A 19397-nucleotide genomic window follows, 5' to 3' on the forward strand; every position below is an offset into this window, starting at 1 on the left:
GACATTAACATCTGAAAATTCCGACACAGCACTGCTGAGTGGGCAATTACGGACTTTGGGGTGGCCTTGCCCGATCAGGCACAAGACTGTCTATGCCTCTGTATCCATCGCCGACTTCCTTTCAGCTAATGAGTTTGCTCACTACTTTTCCTCTAAAGTCTCTCTAATTCATGACACTCTCACCAACACCACTCTCATCCCCCTTGCCAACCGTCATTCTGTCCACTACCTCTCCCCTACCTCTTCTATCGACTACCTCTCTCCTACTGCTCCTATTGAATTAGCACTCATCATTGCAGTAGCAACCCATCTTGTGCTCCCATTGACCCTTTTGCTCCCCAAATGGTCAAAGACGTAGGGCCTAATTTACAAAAGTTGTTTCAAATCAGGCCCTTAGTCTCAATCACTTGCCCTTAACTCTCTGGGCTTTTTAACTTCTCTTTCTCCGTTGGAGTCTTCCCTGCCTCCTGCAGATCTGCAACTGTACTACCCCTATTGATGAAACCCTCTCCTGACCCAAAGTTGCAGCAAACTATCGCCCAATTTCTCTCCTTCACCATTTTTCAAAAGCCCCTGAGCAGATGGTCTTTGACCATATCACTAAGTACCCTGAGGATAATGACCTTGGAGATCCACTCCAATCTGGCTTCCCTAGTATACACTCCAATACCACTGCACTCATGCATGTCTCCAACTTTCTCTCTAATGGTCACCACTCCAAACTCTCTTTTATACTCATCCTTGTGGACCTTTTTGACATTTTCAACACTGACAACCACTCCTCTCTCCTCCTCACTCTCCAGGATCTTGGGTGTCACAAATCTACTCATGCCTGGATCGCTTCCTACCTAGAAGGTTGATCGTCTAAAAATGTTTTGGCTCTCGCAAACCTCTGTCCTGTCAACTCTTCCCATTGGCGTCCCCAACGGATCAGTCCTAGGGCTTCTGCTCTTCGCCCTTCATATCTCTTGCCTAGGAAGACTTATCTCGTCCTTTGGCTTTCACTATCACTTTTTTGCTGTTGACACTCAAATATTTTTCTTTTTTCCTCCTTCCCACCAGCCATCTTGGAACAAATTCTGAATGGTTTCACTGCAATTTGTCACTGGATGACTCTCTGCTGCCTCATACTGAATTCTTCAAAAACAGAAATCATCTTTCCCCCAGCTTCCAATGCCATCCCTTTCTTCTCCTATCTCCTTCCTACCTGTCCGTCTTGCTCCCCAGCCAAAGCTTGGAATCTTAAGGTCTTCTTTGATAGTGACCTATGACTGCAACAATTGATCACTATCACTATCTTTTCTGGTTGTATAAACCACAACATTTGGAAATTCCCCCTTTTCTTACTAACCATTCTAAAAAACTCTAATCTCGCTCGTGCTTAGTAAACTTGACAACTGCTGAAAGCTACTCCTTGGACTTCCCCTCTACCCCTCTACTCCTTTTCCCCTCGAGGGAAAGTCTTCAACTTTGTTACTTGCACTCATTACAACCTACCTAGATCCTCCCCCACCTCTACCTACCAACAGCATGCTGATTGGCTGTCCATGCGCAACAACTCTCTTTTTAAGTTCCTTCTCCGAGTCTACAAAGCTATCAATGGTCTTGTTCCTCAGTACCTGTCTGATTGTATTTCAGTTTACTCACCATCTCGTTCCCTCTGATATTACTCTGCACGCAACCTCAACATCTCATACCTTCCCTGTGCCTCGTCTTGCACCCACTTTTTCTCTATATATTCACAACTTCAGTCAAATCCACTTTCCATGTTAAGGTAGGCCCAAAGGTATCAATAAAGTTAAAAAAAAACTCAATAACAAAGTAACTCCAAGTGCACAAGAAAATCTAGCTTTATTGAAATACAAACAGCCGCTGGGATAGCGTACAAAGGACAATCTCAAAATGGTGCTAGGAACAACACGTTTTAAACCAAGACTTCATCATAAATGATGTCATAACTTGTGTAATCATAGCACAATTCTACTCTCTTACTTGATTTGTTGGTAGACTATAGAACATATAGTTGTCTGTAAGTGAACCTTTTACTATTGTTTCTTCTACAACTGATAACTCCTCCTAGGTTGCACCTTCTACAAATGATACATTTTAATATAACTTGCCATAGGTTGGCACTCTACTACATTAGTTGATAAGGTGAAGAAGGTTGTGATTGACCAGTTATTACTCACCCGACCTCAGGCACTGTTATGCAGTGACAAGCAGTACGTGGTGGGGAAGGGGGGATGGCCGAACCGCCGTGATCAAGTTTAAAGAAGATACTCCTGTCTTGTTCCCAGGCCTGAGTCCTTAGCTGCCAGTCTTGTTTATGGCTGTCGACTCTGTGTCTGGATGTGCTAAGGGAGTGGCAGGTGCACTAACTAATTGGGCCTCGAATGAATGACTATGGTTTTGGTGATGTGCAAGAGGACCACTATTCAAAGCTCAATTTCGTCTTTTTATTGGAGTTTCTGTTATTCTAAAGTGTGTGTGCTCTCCTTCAGGGGACACTTGGGGCGCTGTGTACTCATTTATTATAGGATCACTTGGCGTGGTAGCTGCCTGCACCTGGCATTCAAGGATATCTGTATTTCTAACTGCTACCAACTAAAACAAATTAACTTAATAATTGCATGCTGTGTGCTCTGGGAAACGTTATCTGGTGCAGTTTCTGCTCCTAAGCCGAACTCTCCTCAGCGCACTGACTTTGGTTCTTGGGGCTCCTGTCTGAGCATTGTGGGACCTAAAATCTCATGTTAAGCAATTTTATATCTGGATATCTGCAGTATTTTGGAATTGAGGCCTTGATGAGTTTGGTCTGAGTAATGGCGGTACTCTGGTTCAGTTGTAGGTCAAAGGATCGAAAAAAAAGGGTCGAATGACAAAAGGGTCGAGTCAATTCAACCGAAAAAAAGGATCCAATTCTTTTTTTTTTTGTTTCTTTTTTTTGGGGGGGTCCACCCCCCCCAAAACCCCTGTTTTTGGGGTAAAAACACCCTTTTAAAGCTACACTAGAGCAAAAATATATATTTACATTTTTTTTCTCGATCTTTTGGTTTTTGGTCGGAATGCACTCGACCCTTTTGCATTCGACCCTTTTGCTTTCGACCCTTTAACTGGACACCCTCTGGTTCTTGCTCTGGCATACGTGTTCTTTGTGTCTTTTTCAAGCATGATGTCATTTCATTGTTCCCTGCCCGTGTATGCTGCAACCTGCCCCCTCCCCCTACCTACTTGTGTCTATACAACTTGTATAACCCTGTCTGGGTATTCTGCAACCCTCCTACTTATGTGAATGCAAACTACTTGTCGCCCTGCTTGTGTCACGCTACCTGTTCTACTCTTAATGGCGGCTGTGTGGCCCTTAGTGTTTTACTGACTGTTTAAAGACCAGTTCTCAGCTTGTATTTTTGTGCATATTCTGGAACGGTTGGGGTGTGGCCAGACCTGGTGTGACTCTCATCTCTATTAACACACCCGTAACAATTCAAGGCAGAGCATCTGTGAATCTCTTCAAAGTTGGCCTTAAACTTTATTAACTTGCTAAAGAGTGAGCTACCCTGCTCTCTTCCCTTCCTACCTTCTCGACCACCACCACTGCCTCCAATAACACTTAATAATGTAGTTTTGTATATATAAACTCCTAGTTTGAAGATCTTGCCCCTTAGGTTAATGTAAGTCACCTTTTTTCTTATAAATATAATTTCTGTTTTTTTGTCCCTGGTAAATATCCCTCTTTGTACAACCTCATAAGTGAAACACTGAGCACACCGTCAGTTGCAATAAGGTTAAAACTGAAAATTAGGTTTTCCTGAGTTATCCTAAAACACTGATTGGAAACTGATTGGAAACTGTGGGGCTTTTTACCCAATTTTTAAGTGTGCTGTAAAGTGCCTCATTTTCTTAGGGAAGCCCTCTTTGCTGATTGGTTCAGGCTCCATCGCTACACTTGGCCACTCGCACATATCTGTGGGAAACAACTGCGCCCCTCCAATTAAATAACACCAGCCCCCACTATGGAATATTATAGCTATATATACGTATATATAATATATATTTGGCGTCTGTTATCATTGGATACCGTATGCATTAATGTGTGGATTTCTATGCTACAAACCTACCTCTCATGTAACTGAGTCTTGCTCAAGACAGTGGTGCGGGGGAGGGGATATGAAGGGGGAATGGGGTATGAAGATCATTTCTCATGAAGGAAAGGAGTGGGGGCGTCTGTCTGAAGTTTGTCCACACACCAGAAGACCTTTGTGTTAGTTAATTGTACAAAAGGGTGCGGCGTGTTAACCTTTTATTGTAGGACTGCCTCCGGAGTGGACTGTTGTTGGAAATCATTCTTCCACTGTTATTCATCTGGCACTGCGAGCGACGCTCTTGCCAGCTCCTAATCCGCTTCCTGGAGGAGGCGGAGCCAAACCATCCCACGTGTGCGGTCACGTGACTTGGAGCGTGTTCTTAATAGCACTCGAGCCGCCCGAGCGGCGTGTTAACTTTTTATTGTAGGACTGCCTCAGGAGTGGACTCTTGTTGGAAATCATTCTGCCACTGTTATTCATCTGGCACTGAGAGCGACACTCTTGCCAGCTCCTAATCTGCTTCCTGGAGGAGGCGGAGCCAACCCATCCCACGTGTGCGGTCACGTGACTTGGAGCATGTTCTTAATAGCGCTCGAGCCACCCTTGTGGCTTTAAGCCCATTGGGGTCAAAGCCACTGGCTGTTGTGTGGCTGTTTGGTGGCGGCTTAAATCGAATGGGAGACTGTGGAGATATTTCCTCTTTGATCCCTTCTTGACACCTTGATTTCATTGTGCGTTCTGTGCGTTAATATTTCTTAGAAAACGCCGCTAGTGGTGTGGTGTACTGCTAGTTAGTGAACCAGTGCTGATCAAAACAACACTTTCTTAATTTGCTAACATCAGTTGGACTTTATTTATACATAGAGCAATAATTCCACTGCGTGAGTGTTGTTGAAAGTGGAACTCTCTGATTTATTACAAATACAATGGCAGCTCGTAAATATACACTAAAAACCGGCATGCAGCAGAAATTGCAAGTCACTGTAACACGGCTGCTGGCTCTTCCTTAAAGCAGTAAACATTACCTTTTCTTATCGCCACTTGTACTAAACAGCGGTGCCCCAAGTCCCCTTCTTCTGATGCATGTTGTCATCGTGCTCAGGACTGCCCTTCAAGTGAGATGTTGCCAGTTGCAAATAGAGGGGCCTTATTGGCTCTGCCAGTCATGGCCATTTGTAGGGGTCAAGAACTGCAGCTTACACTGGTAGCAATTCATTCTAATGTGTCTGAAACTCATATAGCAGTATGCCCAGAGGTTTTTTCCACCTCCCCTGAAATAGAGGCAAGCAATTTCAATCTAGAAAGTTTGCCTAATAAGCGCCCTGTGGAAGAGGTTACTGATACAACCTTAGAAACTGCTTGTCTTGCAGGTGAACTGCACGCTGATACCCATACGAAACCATGCACCCCCCTAAATTGCTCTAGTAGCGATCTGGCCAACTCAGTTAATAAAATAAATATTAATAGCACACCACTGAGCACATCAGCTTCAGACAACCCCATCGAACCCCCACAGTGCTCGGTAGCAGCCCAAGTACGATTACGCCAAGCCTATGAGCAACTTCACATAACGGGCGAAGTAGATGATGATGCTCTACAGTTCATGAACTCAACCAATAATTCCTATTGTCCCACTTCTGATGTATTGTACATATGTTCAAATACAGGGGATCTAATACAGCTATGTGAAGATCGTTCACAAAACACCACTATCATACCCGCCAAACATCATTCATCCCCCCAATTCATTTGTTCCAATTCCCCAGCACCAGCCATACCGGACAAAACTCATACTGACATTACAAATGAGTCACCTTCCTTTATAGCGCCCACTCCGCGTCGCACAAGATTTCGAGAAGCCGATCAAACATCAGAGTTTTTTATCCAAAGAGCCCAGGACAAGCGCTTTAAGTGCGATGATTACTGCATTATTAACCATTGCAAAGTTGTATGAGGCACTAGATAACAAGGTAACTCACCAGTCTATGCTCATAGAACAATATTTTAACAAGGATTCCCTAGCAGAAAATAAAGATCCTATTTGCATTACTTCTATAAATTCCATCAATATAGCGTCCACAAATCACGACAATCTGTTGCAGGAGAGCAGGTGCCCCCAACTTCTAAAACCCCTTTTGGGTGGAGAAGGTCAGCCCATTATTTCATCAAGTTCAATTAATTCCTGTCAGACCCAATTGCCTTAGAGCGATAATGATGACATCATACAGTCATCAGGCCAAATTACAGCAATTCTAGATCCCAAGCTGCCTCCCAAAGATTCTGCTAACATCTTTGAATTGTTTGCCCCAGTGGGGCCTAGCTCTTCATCCAAGTCCTGTACCTCCCGTCGCCCGAGGAAAGACTGGAAAAGAATGAAGAAAGCTGTGCAAAAACCAAAGTCTTGCTTAAAAGTAAGCACTGACCCCCGAAAATTCATCAAAATTCCAACTCGGTTGGAAAAGCCAATCAATGTCATTAACCAATGAAGTTCCAACCAATGTGATTCCAGCGATAATTTCATATCAACCGCTTAATGATCTTATATCTATAGCAAACCAGACTGATATTCCCACTGTATCCCCACTGGCAATGTTTCAATCTAAGCCTGAGTGCGGTATGACTACGTTACCGGATTCAAGAGCTACACCTGTTACTATGCCTTTAACGTCAGCACCACCTCTTACAGGTTCTAATGTTCAGGTCAAATCAATTATTTTACAACTAAGAGAAGAGATAAGAGCCTCAATTAATCCCTATACTGCACACTCTTCTCAAATCTCACAATTGACTCTTCCAACGTGCATAGATTTAACACAAGGCATGACGAATCCAACAATGCGGTTACCTGTGAGCCAAAATGAACAATCTATTATTGCATCACAGGGTACCACTGCATGTGTACCTACTAATATACATGTGGAACCTAGCCAGCCTATTGTAGCAGATTCCGTAAAACATCTGCAGACGCCAGCGACTGCTATATTAAATCCCTTAATAACTCATGACTTGCATCCAGAAACTACTTCGCAACGCTCAACCTCTGATCGAGAACTAAGAGAGTACATCAAATCTTCTATTGAAGCTTGTTTTTCTGAACTTAAGTCCACTAATCAGGACCATAAAATAACTTGTTCAGCTATCTCCCTCCAAACAAATTTGCCTCACCAAAACATACCATCACCAAATAATCAGCTGACTTCTGTCACAAATAAACTCATGCCTTGTGAAACACGTATGCAAAAGTCAAGTGTGAAACCTCACAATCTGTGTCCGACTGGTAAACCACAATTCTACTCATTGAATATGAAGTGTCGTGCAGCACCCTTTGTAACATATGTTTTAAATAGATCAAGCATACTGAATATTTGTGCGGATGTTATCTACTACGGACATTGAATATATATAATTTGCTAACCAAGATGATTTGTCAGAGGTTAAGATATATGTAGGCTCAGGCCTAGTATTTAATATGCTATGGCAAGCGCAAATGTCATTACTTGATTTGGGGTTTATTTTGTCCCAAGATAGCAATCCAACTATCGACAAAATGGAAAAAGCACAAATTCTTACGTATCAGTCTAAGCAGCACAACTCTTCTCAGAACACATCTCTCTATCACAAATCCCGAGCCTTGGAATCTCAAGAGTATGTGGGTCAATTATAAATAACCCACAGAAAAGATGCTGTTAAACTTCTGTGCTAGAACACTAGAGGCTACACTCATTTTGTAAATTCTCCTATAAGCGACTTACATCGATTTGACATTGTAGCCCTGCAGGAAACCTGGCTCATGACTGCCCCAATTTGTGCATCGCACACAATTATTTCCTCTTCTGCTGTCAAAAAATCTATGGGGCGTCCCTCTGGTGGCCTACTTCTTGCAGTTAAAAATGACAGTGGTTTTTCCATTACACAATATCCTTCCCCATCCTTCCCCATCCCTTCAAGCAGTAAAATTAACTCGGGGTATGGCAAGTTTAGCTATTGTCAATATATATTGGAATAGACAGAATTTAACAGAGGAGATATTTTTTATGCATTTGACCCTCCTTTTGGACAAAATAATTGTTGACACCAGTATTACTTGTTCCATTATTCTCGGTGATTTAAACCTACATATATTACCAACGGCTAATAGCAGGGCTAAGCCCGAAAAACTAATATGGTGCTCCATGTTGCAAGAAAGGGGGTATGTTATGGTGAATAATACTGTGACTGGTGATGTACCCGCCCGTGCAACCTGGTCTTGTGGCTCACGGCAGGCAATTATAGATTACATCTATATAAACAAGAGAAGTTTATCGCAGGTACAGTCGTTGAATGTGATATCATCAGCAGTAAGCGACCATAATAAACTCGTTATGCTTTTTGATTTTCCAGTGGGGCCCCAAATACCAAATAAAGACATTTACCCATTCTCTTTCAAAGTGAACAATAGCGGTACTCGCCTATGTTGGAATCCAATGAGACTAAATCAGTTTAAACATGACCTGATTGGCTCTTATAGAGCTCCGTCTACCAAGGAATCCGATTGCTATGTTAACATGATGCAAATTTTCAGAGAGGTAAAAATGCCTGATTATAGCCTCAGACATAAGCACCTACATAGTTATGATGTAGAACTCCAACAAAGGAAGACAAAACTTAGGCAAGACATACGTAATTTGAGGAACGAGCCAGCCCTTAATAGACTCACGCTGAAAAGGCTTCTGAAAGCTAGATATAGACAGTGGTTGAAAGGCCAAAAGTGCTTTCAATACCAGAAAAACTGAGAGGATATGCTAAGGCAAATGCTAACCAAATCCACCAGCGGCATTTGGAACTGTCTAAATACAGCTACTCATAGACTGCAGTCTGCTGTCCTTACCTGTGCAGTCTCAAATGAAAGATGGTGTGAATACTTTAGCCTTTTATATCGCTCCCCATTTTCAAATCTTTCATGGGGGCTACGGCTATAAATTCATCGCATGACTTTCGGATCGATCATATAGATATACTTGACTGCATTAAAAATCTCAGCAAGTCAAGAGCGGTTGGCCCGGATGGCCTACATAATGGCATGCTTAAAGATAATCCTCATGAATGGACATCTATTCTTTTTGAAATCTTTCGTCACATCTTTCACACTGGTAATATCCCCAATTCATGGAGGCGTCCATCATTGTGCCAATTTTTAAGAAGGGAGATAGGGCAGACCCTACAGCTTATCGTCCTATCGCCCTTCTCGATTGCCCGGGCAAAATCTTTGCCCGCCTTCTATTAAAACAATTCAATCTTTGGCTTGATTCGAGCGATTTGAGGGATCCATTTCAAACAGGGTTTCTCCCTGGTTTAGGCACCGCTATCAACGTAATTACAATAAACTCTGTCATTCAACATGCTCGACAACGATGTCAAGTATTATACATGGCTTTCGTTGACTTCCGCATGGCGTTTGACGCAATCCCTTGTGAGCTCATATATAAAAAAACGTATAGATAAAGGCTGCCCTTGGTCCATCTTGAAGTGGCTCATCCAGTTGCATACGGGTACTTCTATACAGATCAGATTGAACAATGAAGGCCTCCTATCAGAAACAATACAGACTGCATGCGGTCTTAAGCAGGGCTGCATTTTGGCTTCAGCAATATTTAATTTCTTTATTTCTGATGTAAGACAGTCGTTCGCCTCAATCATCACAGACTCTCCGAAAATTAATGATATTCAAGTCAGGCATTTGTTATATGCTGATGATATGGTCCTAATTTCGAAAACTGCAAATGGCCTCCGTGCCCTATTGAATGCTCTGGATCGCTATTCTGTGGTAAATTGTATAACCGTTAATATAGCGAAAACCGAAGTAATTCAGTTCGGCACGCGAAACCAACGATGTGTTAATCATCAATGGCCTTTGCAATGTACAACCTTGGAAACTGTCCCATCATATATATACCTAGGCACCCTGGTTATGAACAACACGAATATCAATGCTGATGACCACAGTGTAAAGCAAAAGGTCATTTCAGCAGTATCGCAGGCCCGTTTGATCAAGGTAAAATATTGCACGTTTTCTATGATCCCAATAATTGTCTGTTACAAGCAAAAGTTTGTTCCAGTAATAACTTATGGCACTGAGGCGTCCTTAAAAAAAACGTACACTTACTGGACTGCTATCGAGGGACGTTACTGGAAACGGGTCCTGCCCATACCAGATTCCTATCCCATGTGTATCGTGAGACACGAATTGGGACTAGTGTCTTTACATGCAATTTGTCAATGGAAAATATGCTCACTCTACAGGAAATGTGCGATGGCAGAAGGGAAATCTAGTTTAATCAAAATCATTGCAAAATATCTTCTAAATTCAATGGATGTATTTCCACTTTGATGGAGATCTAAAGCACAGGAAATCATCAGTGAAATCGGGATCTCAATAGATTTTTTGTTAGAGAATCCGATTCGAGCAAAAATGCGATTATGGGAGTACGATTGGATACAGACGCAACTTGCGTGTGCCCAGTACCGAACTTTTATAAACACTCCTTTTAACATGAAACGATATGGTACAATTGAAAGTTATCTAATCGTGTTCCCTGGTTCGCAGCAGCGTGATGATTTCTTGCGTTATCGATTGAATCTTTGGCCAACTAACAAATTATTGTACAAACACAAACTAATATCGGAGCATGAACGATCTTGTCGATTTTGTATGGCCTACCCGGAAACCCTGAAACACTTGTGTTCTGAGTGTCCTGCATTACTCATGCGAAGAATTAAGTATCTTAAACCACTATTAGTAGATTACATTATATCCACTACTGATAGATTGTGGGATCTGTTGTTCCACACCAATAGGCAGACATTGAGATATGCCATTCTGAACTTCTTGTATAGCTTGAAATTGTCAGATAGGAGATAGATTCAGAGCATATTATGATCATATGCTCATCTCCTTTGTATCTAATTTGTTGTTGGTCCTTTTCTTCTGATCTAAATTGGATTGTTGAACATAATGAAATTCTGTACTGATTTTGGAAATGTTTTGAACTTTCATGATGAATTTCTTAGTAAAATTTTTGTAATTGTATTTGTTGAAAAATCAAGTTTACTTGATTAAAACAACCTTCAATAAAAAAAAAAAAAAAGGGTGCTCTGTTGCTTTAACATGGATTCCGAGAATTTCGGCTACATAACTTCCAAATCAGTTCAATAGAAATAAAAACCTGTACGTGTTCAATTCACTCATTTATAGATTTCTGAAATCATCATCTCAACGTAGTATTGTCTTACTCAGTCTTTGGAAAAGATAGAGTTAATGTAATGCATGTGATCTCTCCTCACAGATCGTTTTGAAGAAATTACTTCAGCCTCATCTAACTATGGAACAATGCTGGGTCAGAATGCCACCTTGGTATGTCGGCATACCTCAAGAGGCGCAGTGCAGCGTGTGACCTGGGAAAAAATGGGAGCAGACATACAAACCAGAATAGCTGTGTGCAACCTGTCTAAGGGGGCTGGGGTGCAGCATTATGGTCCAGATTACAAAGACCGATGCCTCGTCCTGTGTGAAGGCCCTCTGAACAGCAGCCTCACCATTGGGAACATCAAGGCCTCCGATGAAGGACTGTACCGCTGTCACTTTGAAACAGACACAGGAAACCAAACAAGTGTGATAAGCTTAAATATAACTCGTGGTGAGTAGCATTCCATTGAGCCCGGAAAGGCTGTTTGAGGCATATTATCAAACTTAACGTTAAAAGGGTGCACACTTAAATGTACTATATTCAGTTCCAGTGTGTTGCATGGGGAAGAGTGGATAATTGAAGTGTGGGAAGAGTGCTTTGGGAAAAGTGGAATGCAAACTTTTTGTTGAAGGCTCGAAGGATAGAAAATAAGTCAGCAATGCATGTACATTCTTTTATCCATTTGGAGGCTGACCTTGACACAGCGACCCTGGCGCAGACACTAACTATGACACTGGCAAAAGCACAGACTGACATAAGGACACACAACGAGGTTCAATGACACAATGGTGTTGTGGTGTAAACCCGAAGGCTCCACCTTAAAACAGGGCGACCTTAAGTGAAGGGACACTGGCGGGAGGGAAGGAAAAGGAGGGGCGAGGGAAGGAAACAGGCAGTTGGCAGAAAAGAAAAGAAAGTGAAGTTCAACTCCAGCTGGGCTCCGTTTCTCTATGGATGAATGAGGAAGTACGCGTGTACGAGGTAGGTGCGAGTGATGACCAAAACAACTGAGCACTCGGGCCTGAACACTTAGCACTGAGACACTGGCCATTACATGGACCCTAACACTAGCCCACTGTGTCACAAGCACACAGCAAGACTGGACACACTTTTGACAAAACTCAGCAGCTAGAGATAATGCAAACAGCAAACGTTGTTTATCCCCTTCAAAAATTAAATTGAAATCCATCTTAAAACCAGGCTCTCATACTTCAAGACACACACACCGCAGATACCTCAGAGCAGAATACACCAGACCATCTGCAGATCCCCCAGCTTAATGGCACTGAAGTTGGCCGTAATCCCACAACCCCTCAAAGGACTCTACAACCAAGACCCTGGAAGTGACCTAACCCTAACCCCATCTCCTCCTCTCATCCTCCACTTTCCTCATCTAACTCCTCACTACTAAAATCTTGCAACCTTGCATGCCACCCACTCCCCATCAGACGACCCTCAAGCTCTAGTATGCTCACCATACCTCCACCCTATTCATCTTCTATCAGCAACCCAAAAATAATGTCACCCGCATCCCATCAGATGACCCTCAAGCTCTAGTGTGCTAAACCTACCCCCACCCTATTCATCTTCTAGCAAGAACCCAAAAATAATGTCACCCGCTACCCATCAGACGACCCTCAAGCTCTAGTGTGCTAAACCTATCCCCACCCTATTCATCTTCTAGCAAGAACCCACAAATAATATAATATGAACACTATACGCATCCAGGGTGAACCTTACGGCTAACGTGGCCCGGTATATAACCCCTCCCAAGAGTCGCCACATCAGCACACGGGTAATTTGTATTTCAGACCTACACCCATCAACAACATCGTTTTTTTGCATTTGCTTTCCCTCGATATAGCTAAAATACCTACCGCTCTCTCTTACAGAGCCACGCTCAGCGAGGCTAACATTACCGTCGGACAGATGCTATATAAAACGCATTTCCTTACCATATCTTACTTGACCTTATAAATGCTACCTACCTGATCTTACCGACACTTTGGGTAATCAAAAGATGAAGCAGTCTGTGGGAGTGAGGAATAGTAAGGAATAGTGTAAATGGATGTGTTAAAGTTAACAGATAAGACGGATGTGCCGATACCGAGAGAAAGTCTGGGGAGCTGGAGGGGCATTTCAAGGGAAAACCAATATCTAACAATGTTAATGCCTTTATAATTCAATGCCTTTATAATTCCACTGCCCGAAAATCTGTGTAGTTGCACCCCCCGGAAATTCATAAGTTGGGTCCCTAGGTCATCACTAAAGTGTTGGCTCGTACTCTGCTCCTCGCTTCAGGCAAGTTGCCCCTGGTTTTGTCTTTATGTCCTGCGTAGAGCATTGGCACATGAGGTCCAAGCTCTAAGCAATCTCCCTCTGTGCTACAGAAATCTGGGTCCAAGATGCCTACATGTGCTTAACATGTCCATTGATGTCTTCCATGCCTTAGTTCTCATAAAGTCAGTGTTAAATTGATAACAATAATGAGTGGTCTCTTTGCATTGAAGCTGGGTGATGGACCTGGCTGAACCCTGCAGAGGACCTATGCTTTTGAGATGAAGGCTTGGTAGTGCGCTGCCTTTAGGTCAATGATAATTGCTACATGGTAATGAAACAACAAACCATGAGTCTGTGGAGAATCTAGATGCTCACTTGAAAAAAGGGTTCATGGTTGTGGCAAACAATAAAGAATCGTAAGGTCAGGTGCCCCACTTTTATTACATTTCATATATTAGCTGAATCTTGGAGTGTCAGCAGAAGGGGCTGTGCTAAGCAATTAACCCAGCCTCTTCCATGTGTGCGCGCGCAGACACACACACACAAGCACACACACACACAAACAAACACGCACATACACTCTCTTTCAAAAACGACCAGAAAGCAAACACCATGTTGGACCTGATGAACTGTCATCTTCTCATATACTGGTTCCACCAATGCCTGGGTTTCTTCTATGTTTCACTACCCACCCCCACACATTAACAAATCACACGTGATCACAGCTGTCCTTTCTAGCAACGTGCTGTGATCACATGGGCACTAATACGTGGCAGCACAGGCCGTGCTTCAGTCAGAACAGTTTGGAGTACAAGCATTAGAATGACAGACCACGCGGCTGAGTCTGCACTCTCCTCTGACCTGAAGCAGCTTGCAATCTTAGTTTGTAAAGGGAGCCTTAGGCAGCAGAGCTCTTGTCAGGTATATATCTGAGGCAATTTGGGCAAGCGGCAGCAGTTTCGAGTCTGAACCCTGAGGAATCCGCCCTCCCATTTGATTAGCGAGTCTGAACATTTCACAACAGTGTTAAGGCGTATAAGCGAGTAGTTTGGCATTACAGTGAGGTAGTCAGGCAGTTGGACTCAGTACCAGGTAAGGAACGGGATACCTCAGTCACTGCTGCCCATATAGCTTAGGTGAGTCTTGGAGCCAGTGCTTAATTTGTAAAAAAAATTAGTCTCTGGGCACAAATATTTTCAAACACGCCCATGAAACATCAGGATGGGCAGCTCCCCGGTACCCACTGTTGCCACCACCCATGGCTGCTACCCATGCTGTCAACATATAAGGGGTTAAAGCTGCCACTCCCACCGGCCCAGTAGGGGCTGCGGGGAGTGGAGTGATGGACTCCTACAGGATGGCATTTCAAGCCGTTGCTCAGTCATTTAAGCTTGTGTTTGAAATATTGCTGGCCTTGGCCCAAATTCAGAGGATTTACACAGGCAATCCTTTGTGGGGCTGCAGACCAGGACACTTGGCTTTATGAGTAATGACAGCGTAATTTATTTTATTTATTTATTGTGTATTATAGTACAATTTGTACTTTTAACACAAAACAATCATAACAATTCATCACATCAAAGACATTAACAATTCCACAATAAATAAGTACATTCATCACTCCTTAGGCTAATTGCATGAACTTCACACTTCAATGAATAAAATGACACATGCCTTTAAAAACGTTAAAATACGAATTGATAAACACATTCATTAGAATTTAAAATCCTCCTCGACAGCTCCTGTTCTGTAGGCATACAATTCAAGGTTAGGGTTTGAACCCTCAATATCCACAAACTAGGGCAATGCACGCACCGATGCTTTAGATTCTCTACTTCCTTATGGCAATGCCGACACAATGTCTGGTCCCTTGGCACATTCTTTCGCCTGCCTAAGACTTCTTGCACTAGCACTAAAGACAGCTTAATTGAACTTTCGTATGAGCACGAGCCAAGTAGTAGTCTGGAACAGTAGTCATGTTTACTGAGGCCAAGTGTTCAGATGATGGCTTTTGGAGATTAAAAAGTGAGGTATGGGTGGATTTTGTTAGGTTGCAGGGGTTACTGCTAGCTTCAGTTGCTCTTGCATTGGTGACATTTTACAGTCTTAGGTCGCAGTCAAAGAGAGCCTGAATGTTTGAGAGCCTTAGCATAGGGAATGAGGCAGCCAGGAAGGTACGAGATGGGAGACGGAAGAGTGAAGTTGACTTTGGAGGAAGCAAGACATTTGATTTCTGTTTTGGAGAAGTTCAGCATCAGGCAGCGTAGTGCTATCCAGTGATGGGTAGCAGCAAGACAGTTGGTGATGTGTTCAGAGGGGGCAAGGCTCAACGAGAGAAAGGGTAAGAAGATGATCATTGAAGCAGTGATAGTGCAAGCCAAAGGACGAGATGAGTTGGTCCTGGGAAGAGGCATAGACGGTAAAAAGGAGAAGGACTGAACTTTGGGGACTCCATCTGGCAGAGGCATAGGAGAAAAGATGTTGGAGCAGTCAGAGGGGTAAGAGGCCACCATATTAGTATTATGTCCTTAAATCCAGAAGTAGCAGGCCAGAAGTAGGGAAGGGTGGTCAACAGTGTCAAAGGCTGCAGAGAGATCAAATAGTGTAATAATGAAGGTGAGACTGATGAGAAATGGAAACTCAGAGGTGTGAGTGATAGCAGTTTTGTTGGAGGGTTTGCTCCCAGAGTCTCATTGGAGGGTGTTGCAGGGTGAGTGGTCCTTAGAGTTTCAAACAATGCTGTAAAAGACACATCTTTTAAGGATCTTGGAGTGATGGGGCAAGAGGGAGAGAGTCAGATAGAAAGAGGGATTGTTAGGATCAGAAGTGGGATTCTGGATTATAGGAAGGGTGGTTCCTACTTTATAGCAGGTGGAAAAGATTCCTTTGGAGTGGGAGAGATTGAAGAGGCAGGAGAAGTAGGAGGAGATGACGAGTCGAAGGTCTTTGATTTTCTGCAGTGCAAATGAGACAATGAGAGCACAGGATGGATTTGCTTGGTTTGGAATGGTTTATGAGCTCAGTAGTGAAGGCAGGGAGAAGTGACTTGATGAGAGTAGGGGTAGCAGGTGGCAGAGTGACATAGGCGTGGGAGGGTGAGATAAGAGGGTGGACAGCAGGTCCTATTTTTCAGTGATCTTAGAAGAAAAGTATGCCGCAGTGTCATAATCAGAGAGCAAATGTGAGATGGTTTTTAGTGTGGAGAACATGGCTTGGAGGGTCATTAATGGTTTGCAGGCATGAGAACGAAGGGAGGATATAAATTCAGTGTAGTATGAGGAATTAGAAAAGTCAAGAGCAGTGTTGAGGACAAGTAGAGAGTCTTTGTAGGTGTTAAGAAGAGTAAGGGAGAGATCCTTTCACCAGTGGCTCCAAGTGGAGAGGTATGATTGTCTTTAGCTGATGGATGACTGGAGAGATCCATTGAGGGTGGGTTACACAGGGGGTAAAAAACGATCAGGATAGTGTTTTCATTGCAGGTAGTAAGTGCAGCATTGAATTCTGCGAAGACAAGCTTGATGGAATGGGCACCAGAGGGGAGAGATATTAGGAGGACTCAAGTGTGTGTAAGTATGGGGCCATAGTTCTGTTTAATTTCCTATTTTATAATGGATGAATGAAAGGGTGAGTGTAAGGGAGATGGGTACAGACATAGTGAAGTGAATAACTGAGAGATCATAGGGAGAGGAATTGATGGAGAGTGGAGAGGAGTTGACAATTCCAGTTGTAAAGAGTGGGGCTTTGCAGTGTTAGAAAGGTTTAGGCCACCCAGTATTATCAAGGGGGCATTAGCTAGGAAAGCTTTACGTAGTAGGTCTCGTTCAGGGAAAAAGTGGTTAATGGCACTAGGTGGACAATAGATGTGGATGCTGATGAGAGGGCTGGAGTAAGAAGTTGGTCATAGCTGGCATAGCTAAATACCTTCAGCTTTTACTCTGCAAATACCCCCTCTCGAGCTCTTCACTCCTCTACCTCTAACTCCCTCAGGGTCAGTCGTTTTTTAAAGAAACGAGCTGGGGGTAGATCTCTGTCATCGGCTGGGGCCGCCCTCTGGAACAGCCTGCCTGCCTGCCACTCTAAAACTTGAGGAGAACCATCTCTGGTTCCGGAAGCACCTCAAGACCTTCCTCTTTTCTTCTGCCTTCGCTCCCCCTCTCCCCTGCTGATCTGTTCTCTCTTGGCACTGTGCACCTGGCCACCCTCTGTCCTCCGGGCCCTGGTACCTGCTCACCCTGCCACCCTCCCGCACTGCCTCCGGGCCACCCTTTGCACAGGGGTCTGTATCTGTACCCATACAGCCCCCCCTTTTTCTTCCTGTACTTATCAGACCTACCCTGTCTGCTGCCTTAAACCTAGCACTTGCGAATTGCTGGCTGCACTACCACTGTTTGTTGCCTTTATTATTTATTTATTATTATTATCTGTTTCTCCCCTGCTTCGCACTTTCTACTTCTCCCCCCTTCCATGCACTTTTCCCCTCCCCCTCTCCCATGCACTTGCACGTTCTCAATGTCACTGGGCCTAGTAAGATCGCTGTTTTGTTCTCCCCTGTTCCCCTCCCTTGCCTTGTCGCACTCTGAAACACTTGTGTACGAGCGCGACAGAAATCAAATATCAATATCAATAGACATGATTGAGTTAGGCCCGGGTAAAGTTAGAGAAGGGAAGATGAGTTGCAAAAGTGTACCTGACAATTAGGAGGCCAATATTACTGCCTTTGTTAGAGAGGTCAGGGAAGCAGAAAAGGGTAGCAAAATCAGTATGGCTAAAGTGACATTGCCATGAGGAGAGATCCAGGTCTTAGTGATGGCCATAACAAAGAGATTGGGATGGTGTGAGCTGAAGTGGTCAGTGAGGATATACGTTTTGTTACTGGTGAACTGGTCATTGCGAAGGTCCAGAGTGAGGTCAGTAGATGAGGAAAAAGCAAGAGAGATAGAAGAGGGAGTAGAGGGTACAAGGTTGACAAGGTAGATTAGGTTGATAAAGGTAATGTGTGAGGTAGAGGAGTTACCAAGGGGCTGTTTGTAAGGAGACTTCTTCATGGAGATATGGTGGTTTGGAGGGGAGATAGGGGAAGGGATGGGACATGGCATGGGGGGATGACAGAGGTTCTGAGAGGGAGAGAGGTCAGCTAGAAAGATAAGAGGGGTAGGTAGGAGGAAGATTATGAGAGGAAAGGGGCAGTGAGATAGGAGGGGGCATGAGGGTGAAACGGTGAGAGCACTGGGAAGGGATGATAACTTATAATGTTCAGTCAGAGGGCCTATGGTGACCAACAATATGCAGTGCAATAGGGCCGGTAGTGACCAGCAAAATCTTAAAGTGCTATTTAGAAGCACGTGGCCATGGGTGAACTAAAATGTATTTGTGTAGCTAAGAATAATGCATCTTTTAGCTAACACTCACATGACCATGGGTAAGCACAAATGATTTTTTTAAACAAACAATAGGAATCACATGATGACGGACGACCGGAAATCATTTATTTAGTTAGCAATAATGCAGTGTTTAAGGAAGTGCTACGGGGACATGGGTGAATAGAAATGCAATTGCCTAGCTCACAATAGGAATTACAGGGTCAGGGCAACCAAATATGCAATTATTTTTTAGCTAACAATAATGCCGTTTTTTTTTTTAGCTAACTGTAACACTTTAAGGGCCAGGGGCGACCATAAACGCAATTTTGTGACTAGCAAAAATCCAATTGTTTAGTTAATAATAGGAATAACAGTGTCAGGAGTGACACAAATGCTTTTTTTTAGCTGACACTAATGCACTGTTGTAGCTTACAATAATATTCACAGAT

At 43.4% G+C, this 19397-nt stretch overlaps 1 protein-coding gene across 2 annotated transcripts in view; it reads left to right on the forward strand.

The window, feature by feature from the left end:
• The window catches only part of CD226 (CD226 molecule), a 446184-nt gene that overhangs the window by 320716 nt on the left and 106071 nt on the right, over nt 1–19397 (forward strand). For both annotated transcript variants that reach the window (XM_069620780.1, XM_069620781.1), the window contains exon 3: nt 11408–11758. In XM_069620780.1, coding sequence (XP_069476881.1) covers nt 11408–11758 — 351 coding nt within the window. The remainder of the gene's footprint in view (nt 1–11407; nt 11759–19397) is intronic.

The sequence above is a fragment of the Ambystoma mexicanum genome, chromosome 5q (genome assembly GCF_040938575.1).
Source record: "Ambystoma mexicanum isolate Mex_15411 chromosome 5q, UKY_AmexF1_1, whole genome shotgun sequence".
Lineage (NCBI taxonomy): Eukaryota > Metazoa > Chordata > Amphibia > Caudata > Ambystomatidae > Ambystoma > Ambystoma mexicanum.